Source organism: Ochotona curzoniae, unplaced genomic scaffold (assembly GCF_017591425.1).
Source record: "Ochotona curzoniae isolate NIBS_2020 unplaced genomic scaffold, NIBS_Ocur_1.0 contig_3190, whole genome shotgun sequence".
NCBI lineage: Eukaryota > Metazoa > Chordata > Mammalia > Lagomorpha > Ochotonidae > Ochotona > Ochotona curzoniae.
This window is the reverse complement of record NW_024465751.1, coordinates 19925449-19937909: the sequence shown is the minus strand read 5'-3', so window position 1 is coordinate 19937909 and position 12461 is coordinate 19925449. Positions and strand designations below refer to the sequence as shown.

The window sequence follows — 12461 nt, the reverse complement described above, 5'->3', positions numbered from 1 at the left end:
AGAAAAACAGGAGGAGCCCAAGGCTTGGTGACTTTCAAAATCTGGTTTTACCTAAAGAGGACTGTATGTCAAAAGACATGAAAGCTTTCTCATCCAAAAACAACACATGAAACAGCTTCATAAACTACTCATGTTCAAGTCTTGTCTTTAGCATTTTATTTTTAGCATTTCATTTTATAAAGTGTTTACTACTGTTTTGTGATTTTCTTTTGAAATCGCAGGCACTGTGAAACTTTTTATCTCATTTACTTTGTGTGTTAATATTCCTTAGAAATGCCAAAAAGAAGACTTCCAGCATTAGCAAATAAAGGAATATTTTTCAAGCATTTTCAGGTGAATCAGACCAAGATAAATGGATCAACCATGACAAACCAATATTCTGTTACCATGAGCTCATATGACTGTGGTTACAACATACCATTGATGGCTGTGAGTTTTGGGCAGGTAAGTCTACATCCTTGCAAGTTATTGTTTTCAACTTAATGAGCATTAATTTTGATGCAGCAAGATTTGTTTTTATTTTTTTAAAGGCAGACATACAGATTGAATATCTTTTCAAGACAATCATTTTAGGAATAAGTTGGTGGTTTTTCCAGTAAAGCCATTTGAGCAGACATTATTCAAAGAAAAGTTTCTGTATCTTGTTGTTGTTTCTGTTATAAATTCCATTAACTTTTGCTATAAAAATTTATACTAGGAGCAAAGAAGTGGCTAGCTTTTCATAATTGGATGGTTTTTGACTGCTTGTGATTTATATCTATTGTAAAATATGTTGATCATTCTAAAAGTTAATTTTCCATAAAAATACAGTTGATATAATTTCTTATAGGAAATCAAAAGTAATTCAGCATTTTTCTGCCAGCTAAATAATTTCATGATTAAAATAGCAAAAAGTATAAGTCTTTTAAAGATTGCCTTTATTGCATCCAGGTCTTTTGTCAGATATGTGGCTTACAAATATTTTTCTCCAGACTCTATCTCGCCTTTGCATCTTCTTCACAAGATTTTTCACGAGCCAAAGTTAATTTTTAGCAACCCCAATTTTTCAAATTTTTGAAATATTATGAATAGTGTTTTGGGGTCCAAGTCAAACCAATCTTCACTTAGCCCTAAGTAAAATCTTTCTTTGCTCTGTCATATTTCAAAATTACATAGAATAAAATTATATATAAACAAGATATATTTGTTTATATTATATTTACATATAAGTAGAATTATATATAAGAATATATTAAACAATATATGAATTTATATGAATAAAATTATATATAATGACATAAATAAAATTGTATAATAAGATTTTATATCATACATATTTTATATTAAGGTTTATATATTTGCTTATGGCTTCAATTGCTAGGACAGTCAAAAAGATTATCTTTGGGAATTACCTTTCTGTCTCTGCATGAAAAATATCAGTTAAGCATGTTTGTATGGGTGTATTTTTACGCTTCTATTCTGTTCTCTTACTGTATGTTAGTTCTCCAATAATACTACATCCTGTTGATTGCTGCAGCTATATGTTTAGGAAGCCTTCATTAGTATTGCCTACAGTCATTTTGGTCCATTTATTGTGCTTCAAAATTCTTCAACTGTAATAGGCTCTGCATAATAAGCTCTGTGTATTTATTTAAATAAAAATTTAAAATATGCTTGCTTCTGTCTATAAAATATCTTGCTGGATATTTGATAAGCATTATATTAAACCTACAGAGAGAACTGGCATCCTCATCATGTGAGTCTTCCATTCCAGGAACACAGTATGCCTGCCCCATTTAGTTAGGCTTTCTTATGCTTTGTTTTAACAACATGCTTAGGCCTTCTTCAACTGTTCTATTAGCATTTTTCAATTTTTAGGTTAGATACAGTATGTGTGTCATTAGATTTATCTGTACTTCCTTTTTCTTTGAAGCATTTTTTCATTTAGATTTATACATGCTTGTTATTCGTTACAGAGATGTGATTGAGCTTTGTTTTTTGATCTTACACTCTGTGATCCTGCAGACCTTCTGAATTCAATGAATCTTTACCAGATAAATGCATTTAGGTCATCACAACCCAGATCAAGATAAAGAAAATCATTAATGCCCCAGAGTAGGCACCAGAACTACAATCATCAGCTTGGCTTCCTCTTTGCTATTAGGATGACTATTCATCTCCTTCAGATAATCACCATTTTTATTTTTTGCACTACCTTTGACTCTTAAGTAGCTTTGCCTTTTTAAAATTTGTAACACTGGAATTACAGAGTATGTCCTCTTTTGTGTCCATCCTCTTTTTCTCAGTTTTGGGTGATGTGATTCATGCTGTTGCATGCAGCTAGAATCCACTCTTTTCTATTGCAGGAAATGTGCGACAGTTTGTGCCACAGTCTGTTCCATTCTTTGGATGAACATTTGTATTGTTTCCACTCTGGGCCTATTATGAATAAAATTTCAATGAACATCCTTGCCTGTATCTTTTGATATCTGCACCTCCCATTTCTGTACTTGAGCTTTTCCATTTTCAGTTCTGTGAGATGAACCAAAAACTCTGAGGGGACCAGAACAGAAGAATGTCTGTTTCACAATTAGAATTATAATTTATGAATTTCTCAAGCATGTATTACTTCTGTCAATTAACTGGCATTTAATATTGAACAAGTACTAATTGGGTTTCAGTCAGTCACGGGACTGACCACGTACTTTTTCATATTGTTGGACTGGTCTCAGGTTTCCATTTAGTGCTTCCCCAAAAACTCTTTAGATTTGTGATATCAGAGACCATGCCTTGGGCTTCATGACTTCCCCACGGTGATCATTTGTGTGCCTTGAACAGGGGAACTGCTTGACAAATATTTGCTCCTTGTGTGATTGGGGGTACATTCTGAATTAATGAGGTATTTCTCCAGTTCCAGCAGATTCCAGGAACAGATGACTCAGTTGACTTTAGCCTCATTATTGCCACTTTCTGGGCATGACTCGTGTTGATTTATGTGACTCTCCTTAATGCTCTAAAGAATCCTGCATGTATTAAGCTAATTTATGTCATGTCACGGGATTGCACCATGGTGAAATAGGAATCGCATTATCTATAGTTAAGTTTAATCATCTTACCAATATTTATTTTGGAAATTAGATCATCTCAAACGAGACAGAGAATGAGTCCGCTTACAGAGGAAATAATTGGCCAGGCGAATCAAAGATTCGTATTCAAAGAATTCAAAAAGCATCTCCACCTATAAGTGGCAGCTTTGACATTCAAGCTTATGGACAAATTCTTAAAGGTATATAAAAATGTCAGTAACACCAGTGTGCATGCATATATATATATATAGTGGTATAAAATGTTAAGTAAATTTCATTTCAGAATTACTACTTTTTGTTTTTTATATGCAAATGTTTAGTCACACAGGTGCATATATTTTCACACATCCCATATTATGACCGATTAGTAGCCAATCATAATAGATTTGTTCCAGACTCTCCTTTTTAACGGATTAGGAAATAAACTCATTCATCCACAGCTAATGTTATTAGTAATAACTATTTATATTCAAAAGCAATATAAGAAAAAGCATATCAAGTATATAATGACCCCAACAGTCATTTTCCCTGAAGATGGTTGAAATTATGACGTTTGTAAGCTATATGTTCACATACTATTTGCATATTTTTAAAATAAGCACTCATTGTTATGATAGAAATAATAATAATATTAAATTATGAGAATTGGGAATTAGAGTCTCACCTTTAAAATCATCCTTAATGGAATCATTATGACTTGTATTATTCAGTGCAGCAGCCATGAGTCAGTGAACACTTGAAGTTTGATGAGGGTCATATATTGAAAAAATGGCATTTAAGATACTAGATTAAAAAAGATAACTTTACACACTTTTTACTTTTTTCAACATATAATTTCTAGAATTTTTAAAATTATAAATGTGATTCACAGTGTTGCTCTGTACAATCCTAATAAACATTTTGGTATAATTTTTCTCCTAATGTTTCTTTCAATAATTTATCACTGGGATTATGTTTGTTATATAAGGATAAATTATCCAGAAAGTGGCATTTTCATATTTTCTCCAGTACATCTCTGGATGGGTCAGGTCTCCCCAAAATTTGTTTCTCTTTTGTATCTCTGACAGATTATCTATAAAGTGAATTGATATTAAAAAGTATTGAGCCAAGGCCATAATTTGAGATACATTAGTCATGGTTTTGCTTCCAAGAAGGACATTCATATAAGTTTGTGGTATCAGTAGGATACAAAATTTACTTTCACTATTTTGGAGAAAGCCAGTGATTTCCAAGTGGTCACATACTTTCTTGTATGTATTCACATATTTTGAAGATCAAATTGGTTTGTGAATGTTTAACTCCTGTTGTCTGCCATCCCTTTGGGACTACAGGGCTGCCTGCTGCTGTGTCAGCTGGAGATTTACAGTTCGCTCTCCAGCGTCTGCAAGAAATGGGACAAGTGTTGGTAACGCGAGAAGGAACCTGTGCTGGGTACTCCTGGAATGTCAAGTGGAAAAGCACGTGTGGAAGGCAGAATCTCCTACAGGTTCCCTGATTTCACTTGGCTTCTGTGTTCTGCTATATACTGTTTGGTAGTTTGCCTCTTGCCAGATTCTAAAAAGAACTGGAGCCTATTTATATTTTAAGAACACCCATGATGTAACAAGAATTTTGAAATGTAGAAGAAATGTTCTGTGGTTGGTTGACTAGGTAGTTTGCTTCACAGAAACTTGGTCAGTACTTTGATTCCTATCCCACCTGGCAAGGGTCCAGGATCCTGTGAGTTAGAGACCCTTGCAGACGGGAGGCTCAGAGGCAGGGCCAGAACCCAAACCAAATACAAGAGCCAGGGAGCATCTGCTTGCTGTTTGTAAGTCTGCTGGCTCAGCTGCACCCTCACCTTGGCTGCTGAGTGGTTTTAAAGATGGCTCTTCGCGTTCATGAGGGATCACACCATAAGCTCTCATCTAGTCACCTTTGCCTAGTTTGACCGTGAAAATCAGAGAAGAGCGAGGCCCAGAGGCCATGAAAGAGAGCAGTCTAGAAGAGATTAGAGTTCGTACTGTTAAACACTAAATTAGAAGCTTTCTAGTGAGAACAAGCTAGGAAATAGTCCCTCCCATGCAGGCAGTGTGGGTGACACTGAATTACAGTCTTCGCGAAGGTAATTTAGTAATGTACGAATACACAAACTTGGGATTCAGCAGTTTCTTACAGCTCAATCCTGCCGATACAGCAGTACATGAGGTCATATAGACGTATGCATATACAAATAACCTTCGTATGATTATAAATAAGCATAAATAGACCCACATATATATACCTGAAAAGATGTCTGTGACAGAGGTGGAAAACACAAAGCTCAGTTTATGAGATATTGTGGAATATGGGGAGTGGTGAGCAAAGGAGAAGCCAGGGAACTAAGAAACAAAAAAACCCAAATATATGGACATAGAACATAACTCTATGTGGATATGCAAAACAGCCATGCAAAATAAAGCTTTTATAAGGCTATTTTAGAACACACGGCCTAGATCTGGAATTATATACCTCCATCACTGAGCCCAGTCCACTTCCGCTGGTACCTGTTCCTCGGCTTGCTGCTCTTCTGTCTTTCCAGGCTCCTCTACGTCTTCATTTTTGTGCTTCGTCTCTTAACTGACAGCACAAAGACTCCTGTCTCTCTGCCAGCCCCTGTGTACAACAGATGGATGCCATAGTGTTGGAGCAATTTTGGAATGACCAATTTATGCATATTGATTTAGCCTGCTTAAACTTTTTATTTGAAAAGAACAAGAGAGGGAGGGGAAGGAGCCCTCTTTCATCTGCTGGTTCACTCCCCAGATGGCCACAAAACCTAGGCCTTAGGCGAAGCCAGGAGCAGGAACTTCTTCCAGGAGCCCCACTTGGTTGACAGGGACACAGGCATTTGGTCCATCCTCTGTTGCTTTCACAGACTCCATAGCAGGAAGCCAGATCAGAAACAGAGTAACCACGATTTGAACAAGCTGTGCCCATTTGAGATGCCGATGGCATCTTAACTTGCTAAGCCACAATACTGATTTTGACTTCATTTTTGTTTCTGGAAAAAAATATAAATCCAGGAAAATTTCTGGGTAGAGCAACCAGGGTAGGTAAAAATACTAGGTAAAAATACTAGGTAAAAATACTAAAGAGGAAATCAATTTGCAGGTAGAAAAAGGACTCTGCTTTTTGTTTTTTGTAATAAATCACCAAAATGATTATATTCCGACAAATTAGACTAGTGTTTAAGGCAGTCAAATTTGGTCAATTCCTTTTCAATAGACTTATGTTTTCTAAGAATTTAAGTTAATGTTACTCATTTAATTAAAGTTGTAACTCATGCTACATATGATAATACAATTGTTTTAGTATTTTTTTCTGGATTTCTTATACTTTTTCTTAAAATGACTTTTCTTTTAAAAAATAAATTTTTTAACACTCTTGGCTTTTATTGATTTTCACTTGTAAGTAAATATAAAACAAGGAATGTGCTGATACTTGTCATAGCATTTGTACTAAAATATTTTTGTGTGAAAATAGATTAATGATTCCAACATAATTGGAGAAAAGGCCAACATGACAGTCACGAAGATAAAAGACGGAGGCTTATTCAGACAACACGTAAATGGAGACCTGCTTCGTACACCTAGTCAACAGCCTCAGGTATTTTTGAAACTTTTTTCTGATGTCTACTGTAATTTCAAATGTATAACCTGTCCAAAGAAGTTTCCTATTTGCATGTGAATATTTGTATTAACAATTGACTAACCTAGCAATATTGTTTCATGACTTCTAGGGAAAATCGTCTTGTTTATGATAAAATAATATTTTTAAGCTTGACTACTTGCCAGAATTTGAAAATCTATTCTTGCATTCAATCTTGTTGTAATTTGGCAAAATAAGTAATTATTACGCTATCATGTTACAAGATTAATGATGGGAAAATTAAAGCATAAAGATTTTAGGCGACATGCCTAAGAGCAAAAAATGTTTTTTCATGGTTCTGATCACCTCCAAGATTAATACCAATTTACTCCGGGTATCCATAACTTTCTGAAACTTTCTATTCTGCCCCTCCTAATGTATCAGCTGCAGCAGAGCAGATATGTCATATGCTTTCTTTTTTTTAACATTATTTCATATTGCTAACATTCACAAGTGTATCTGAGATACTGCAGATTTGTTTGATGAATGAAAGTAGAAACACATATATAAGCAGATTAATTTATAGATAAACTAGTTTAAAAATCCATATTTTGTCTAAATCCTGTGCATATTCTACTGAATCAGGCAGCCCCTGATTCATGTTCACGAGTGTGTGCTCATTTGCAGGTTGAAGTCTACGTCAATGGAATTCCAGCCAAATGCTCAGGTGACTGTGGATTTACATGGGATTCCACGGCCTCCCCCTTGATCTCAGCCATAAGCCCTTCTCAAGGTAAGGCCACTTTTTAACTTGGGAGTGCAAGTGGAAGATAACCAACAAAATGGAAACAACAATAATTGTTGGAGCATTTGCACTAGATGCTCCAACTAAGAAAAAGTCATCTTGTATAGCACAAAACATTATCAGCTAAACAAGCTTCAGAAAAAGGACTATTTTAGAAGAACACTGCTTTTGAAACTAATGAAAGCCTTTGAAATGCAATCACTCAGGACCTAGGAAACTTTCTTTCTGAATGGGAAGTAGCTAAACCATTATGATACAATTCTTTTCTTATGAATTTATGATGGTAAGTCAGTCATATGTTAAATAGTTGAATAGAGGCATCTGCTTAATTTCTCGGTCATATGAATAATTTCCATGTTTTTACCCCATTCTGTACTCTCAGACAGCTAATTCTTCCCACCAATCTCTGTCAATACGCAGGTTGAAAACATTAAGGATTGTAGCATAAATCATTTTCCTCCTTATCACTTATATGATTATTGTTTGTATCGTTTTTAAAAGTAGGCTTATTTTTCCTTGAGAAGTATCAGCTTTCATAGAGCATTTTATTTTTGTTATGCCATATTGTTGTTTAAATTTGCCCTTTTCAGGATCCTATGAAGAAGGCACAATCCTAACGATAGTAGGCTCTGGATTTTCTCCCAGCTCAGCTGTGTCAGTCTCTGCTGGACCAGTAGCTTGCTCACTTCTTTCTGTGGCTGGTAGGTCCTTTCAAAAATAATTCAGTATTATTGTTCCTGACTATCATAAAGTAGAATCATGGAGTGATATTACAATTATGATTTCCCTTCCTGGCAGTCTATGAGGTCATGAAACTGCCAAATCTTATCTTTTACATCATTGATTACAGTCACAGGTGAATGATTCCACTGTTTATAATGTCTTTGTCCCATAAAAGTTCATTTTTGTTTTCCTATTTTTCCCCTTCACCAAGTACTTAATGAAATGTACCATGCATGGGTGCATGGGTTTGTCTCTGGAATATACCGTACTCCAGTGTTCCGTGGTCCCCTTGGCTTGTGCTTTGAAACTGCCAGTTTAGTTCTGCCACAAGAGGAGGTGACCATATTCCATGACTGCTGGTTTAAAGCAAGCTCTCTCATTTCTGTTGCTTAAAATTTATCATTATGTATTTTTGAGAAAAGTCCATATTATCCCTATGTTATCAGTGTATAGAGTGTTCTAAAGAAAATGTTTTCATTTACCTCGGATCATCTTTTTTCATGACATAAATAAGGATTTAAAAAATTAGGACATTAGCCCTCTTTTTTCATAATTGAAGCTTTTTTTTTTCTGATTTGTTTTCAGTTTATTTGTTCTCATTCGTTTCTTTGAAAGGTTGAGTGTCAGAGTGACAGGAAGTGCAGGAAAGACAGAGAAGATGATCTTCTTTCTGCTATTTTACTCTCCAAATGAACACAAAGGCTAGGACTGGTCCAGGCTGAAGCTAGGAGCCCAGAGCTTAACCTGCATGTCCATTGTTGCTGGCAGGGGCCCAGGTACTTGGGCCGCCATTGGCTGTTTTCCCAAGGTCATTAGCAGGAAGCTGGACAGGAGCAGAATAGCCTGGGCTTTAATTGATATCCTGACATGCTGTCACTGCCAATAGGTGACTTAACTCCCCATCCCAATACTGGCCCTGACCATTGCCATCATTGTATGCTTTGCTTTCATTAGTAGCTTACTCGTTTTCTAGGAATTTCTGAATCACAGCATTAAGCAGTTTGTAAAAGGTCAAGATTTCTCCTCCATATCGATATTAGGTTTTTGGGGGGATACATTTCTTAGGATATAAAATGAGGATCAATATTAAAATTTAGAAATATAACTTGATAATATTTTTAAATAAACCATCTGTTTTCTTATTTTTTAATCACAAGAAAATGAGATTAAGTGCCAAATTCTGAATGGCAGTGCTGGGTACATGCCAGTTGCAGTGTCCACAGCTGACATGGGACTAGCACAAAGTGTGGGCGGTGAGGCATTCTACTTCATCTACAGGAGTCAGATCTCACATGTCTGGCCTGATTCTGGAAGTCTAGCAGGTAAGAATCAACGGTTCTAAACAGAGATGGCTGCATGTTCTCCCTCCGTTTCACTGGGCTGTGTCTAGTCTAGGGCAGAGGGAGAGGAATGCAAATCTCCCTCCTAGTGAACAAAAGAGTCCTGTTGTGCAAGGTGCTGTGATTAAATGGCTGACTAATTCTTTTGTTCCTTATGAATCACAAGTCAGGGTGACTGCTTATACTTACATCTGAGGTTATTGAATTAATATCATCAATTATTGCATGTTTCTATAACAAGCTCATCAATTATGTCAAGATAAGATTTATTAGTTATTATTCTGCTTACCAGCTGCTCCATTTGTAACCACAATCTCAGTGGAGCTACTTGACCCAGAAAAAGTTCTGGGAACAAATCAGGGAAGGGAGGGCTGATGGAAGAAAATAGCATGTTTTTCTAGCTTTGTTTCTTTTGTGATTTTGGGGTTTTTTTTGCTTGTTTATTTCTTCCCATGCTTAATTTGCATTTTTGTGCTTTGGTTTTGATCTCCTGGTTGTGTTTTTATTTTATTTTGTTGAGTTGTTTCTTAGTTTTCTTTTTACTTAGAAGCATAAAAATTTGGAATTTGGTAACAGTACCAATTCACTTTTACTACCCACCTACAAAAAAGTTGAAATAGAAACAGTATATATATATATATTTTTTTTTTTAAGAATAAAGGTGACACTGTCAAAAATGATAGTTGCTGCTAATTGTGTCTCCAAGTCATAGTGGGTTGCAGATCAGCTAATTTAATCCATCACTTAGCCCAGGTTCTTCATGTCAGCATGCTTCTGAGTTCAGGCTGGGGTGTGATGGTGAAGGTAAATGGGCCCCTTGGGCCTTCATCTACTTGCCAGTCCATTTCTTAGATGATGGGACAGTTCCCAAATAATAAGATAGGTGTTATCAGAGTGTCCTTCAGTCATAGTTGTTATGGTTGTTTTGTTTTGTTTTTGTTTGTTTCACTCATGAAGGTGGTACTCTGCTGACTCTATCTGGATTTGGATTTAATGAAAATTCAACAGTATTAGTTGGAAATGGAACCTGCAGTGTGAATGAAGGGGACAGAAATAGGATAATCTGCAGCACACCAAAAGTAAGGCCTCCGGTTTCAATCATTTCCCCTCCACCTGAAACCTTAATTATCAAATACTATGGTAGAGGGCTAAACAGGATTATTTACCTACAATGTGTAGAGTATTTAAAATCATCTCTTTAACATCTTCCTGCTAAGACAGAAAGAAAAAATATTATTTCTACATTCTGGATACTTCTAAATGAAAGACAGACACATAAACTTGTACTAATGAGACGACATGTTCCATCTGAAGCAGTAAAAGTAGATACAAAATAAAGATCAAATACAGTGAGAGAGAGTGCTAGAAACAATTTCACAGAAGACTGAGTGTCCTGTCCGCCACTGAGGCTGAATGGTAGTTTACCAGGTAAATCACAAGATGAAAAAAAATCATTAATAAATTAAGAAATATAGGGAAGCAAATCTAGAAATTTTCAGTTTTCAAAAATGGATACAAATTTTAAATTTGTTCAAGTTTCAGTGTGTAGACCAAAACAAGTAAAATTCAACATGGAAAATTACATCTTAGGACTAGTTTCTATTCATTATTTTAAATAAGTAATATTCCTTAAATTAAAACCAAGATTCTGATTTTTTATGAGCGGGAGGATGAGGAAGCCAGTCACGGTCATGAAAAAGGAACAGATGTAGCCGGAAGGGGATTACCTGACGCAACCTGCGGAAAAACACCTTGGATGTGCTTGGCCTGAGGGATGTGGATGGGACTCCGAGGAATACAATAATTAAAGTTTACTTTGTTTAAAATGTGTCATTAAACTAAATACTGAGAGTGCATTAAGCAAATACTAGAAGATAGGATATTGCTTTTCCTATTTGGGAATAGCACTGTTGCTAATCAGTAACAGTGCTAAGTATTTTCTTAGGAATTCAGTTGCTTTGCAGCGTATGATTTATAACTAAAGAGGAATAAAAATGATTTTTGAATCCATTGTAAGAACAATATGCCAAAGCTTCTAGCATCTTACTCCTTCTCACTTAGGGAATCACTTGTCCAGAGAATCTCAACTCTATTGTGGAGATATCAGAAGTCCAACATTATGGATGCCTTGAAATAGACTGTAAAACCAGAAAAACCATTATTACACATTATCATGAATATTCAAATATGTAATCTACATTTGACACTATAATTTTCCAATTACCCAGTGACTTAGATTTAAAATTTTGAGCGAAACATTTTCTGCTATTTACTTTTAAGGTTTTTTTTTTTTTTACTAATTATGTATTTTAAAGGAATAAATTACATGTTTCAAATATAGAAGTTTTTAATGATTTATTTATTTTTACTGGAAAGACAGATGTACAGAGAGAAGGAGAGGCAAAGAGAAAGATCTTTCTCATTTGGTTCACTCTCCCAGATAACCACAATGGCTGGAGCTAACCCAATGCAAAGCCAGGAGCCAGGAGCTTCTTAGAGGTCTTCCATAACAGGTGCATAGTCGTAAGGCTCTGGGCCATCCTCTGCTGCTGTCCCGGGCAACAAATAGGGAGCTGGATGTGAAATGCAGCAGGCAGGGCGATAACCAGCACCCATATGGCATGCTGGCACTTGTAGGCAGAGGATTAACCAATTGAGTTACCGTGCCAGTCCCCATACATAAATGTTGTGGATTTTTTTAAAAAAAGATTTATTATTTTCGTTGGAAAGTCAGATTTACAGAGAGAAGAAGAGACAGAAAGATCTTCCATCTGCTGGTTCACTCAACAAATGAGTGCAAGAGCTGGAGCTAAAATGAGCTGATCTGAAGCCAGGAACCAGGAGCTAGGAGCTTTTTCTGGGTTCTCCTGCAGGTGCAGGGTTCCAAGGCTTTGGGACATTCTCTTCTGCTTTCCCAGG

The 12461-nt window shown here is 35.9% G+C and overlaps 1 protein-coding gene across 1 annotated transcript in view; it reads left to right on the top strand.

Moving 5' to 3' along the window:
• Positions 1-12461, top strand: part of PKHD1L1 (PKHD1 like 1) — a 151442-nt gene that overhangs the window by 51548 nt on the left and 87433 nt on the right. Inside the window, exons 23-30 of the mRNA XM_040979402.1 lie at positions 272-444; positions 3118-3265; positions 4397-4551; positions 6570-6692; positions 7362-7467; positions 8070-8180; positions 9360-9524; positions 10500-10621. Of these exons, the coding sequence (XP_040835336.1) occupies positions 272-444; positions 3118-3265; positions 4397-4551; positions 6570-6692; positions 7362-7467; positions 8070-8180; positions 9360-9524; positions 10500-10621 (1103 nt within the window). The remainder of the gene's footprint in view (positions 1-271; positions 445-3117; positions 3266-4396; positions 4552-6569; positions 6693-7361; positions 7468-8069; positions 8181-9359; positions 9525-10499; positions 10622-12461) is intronic.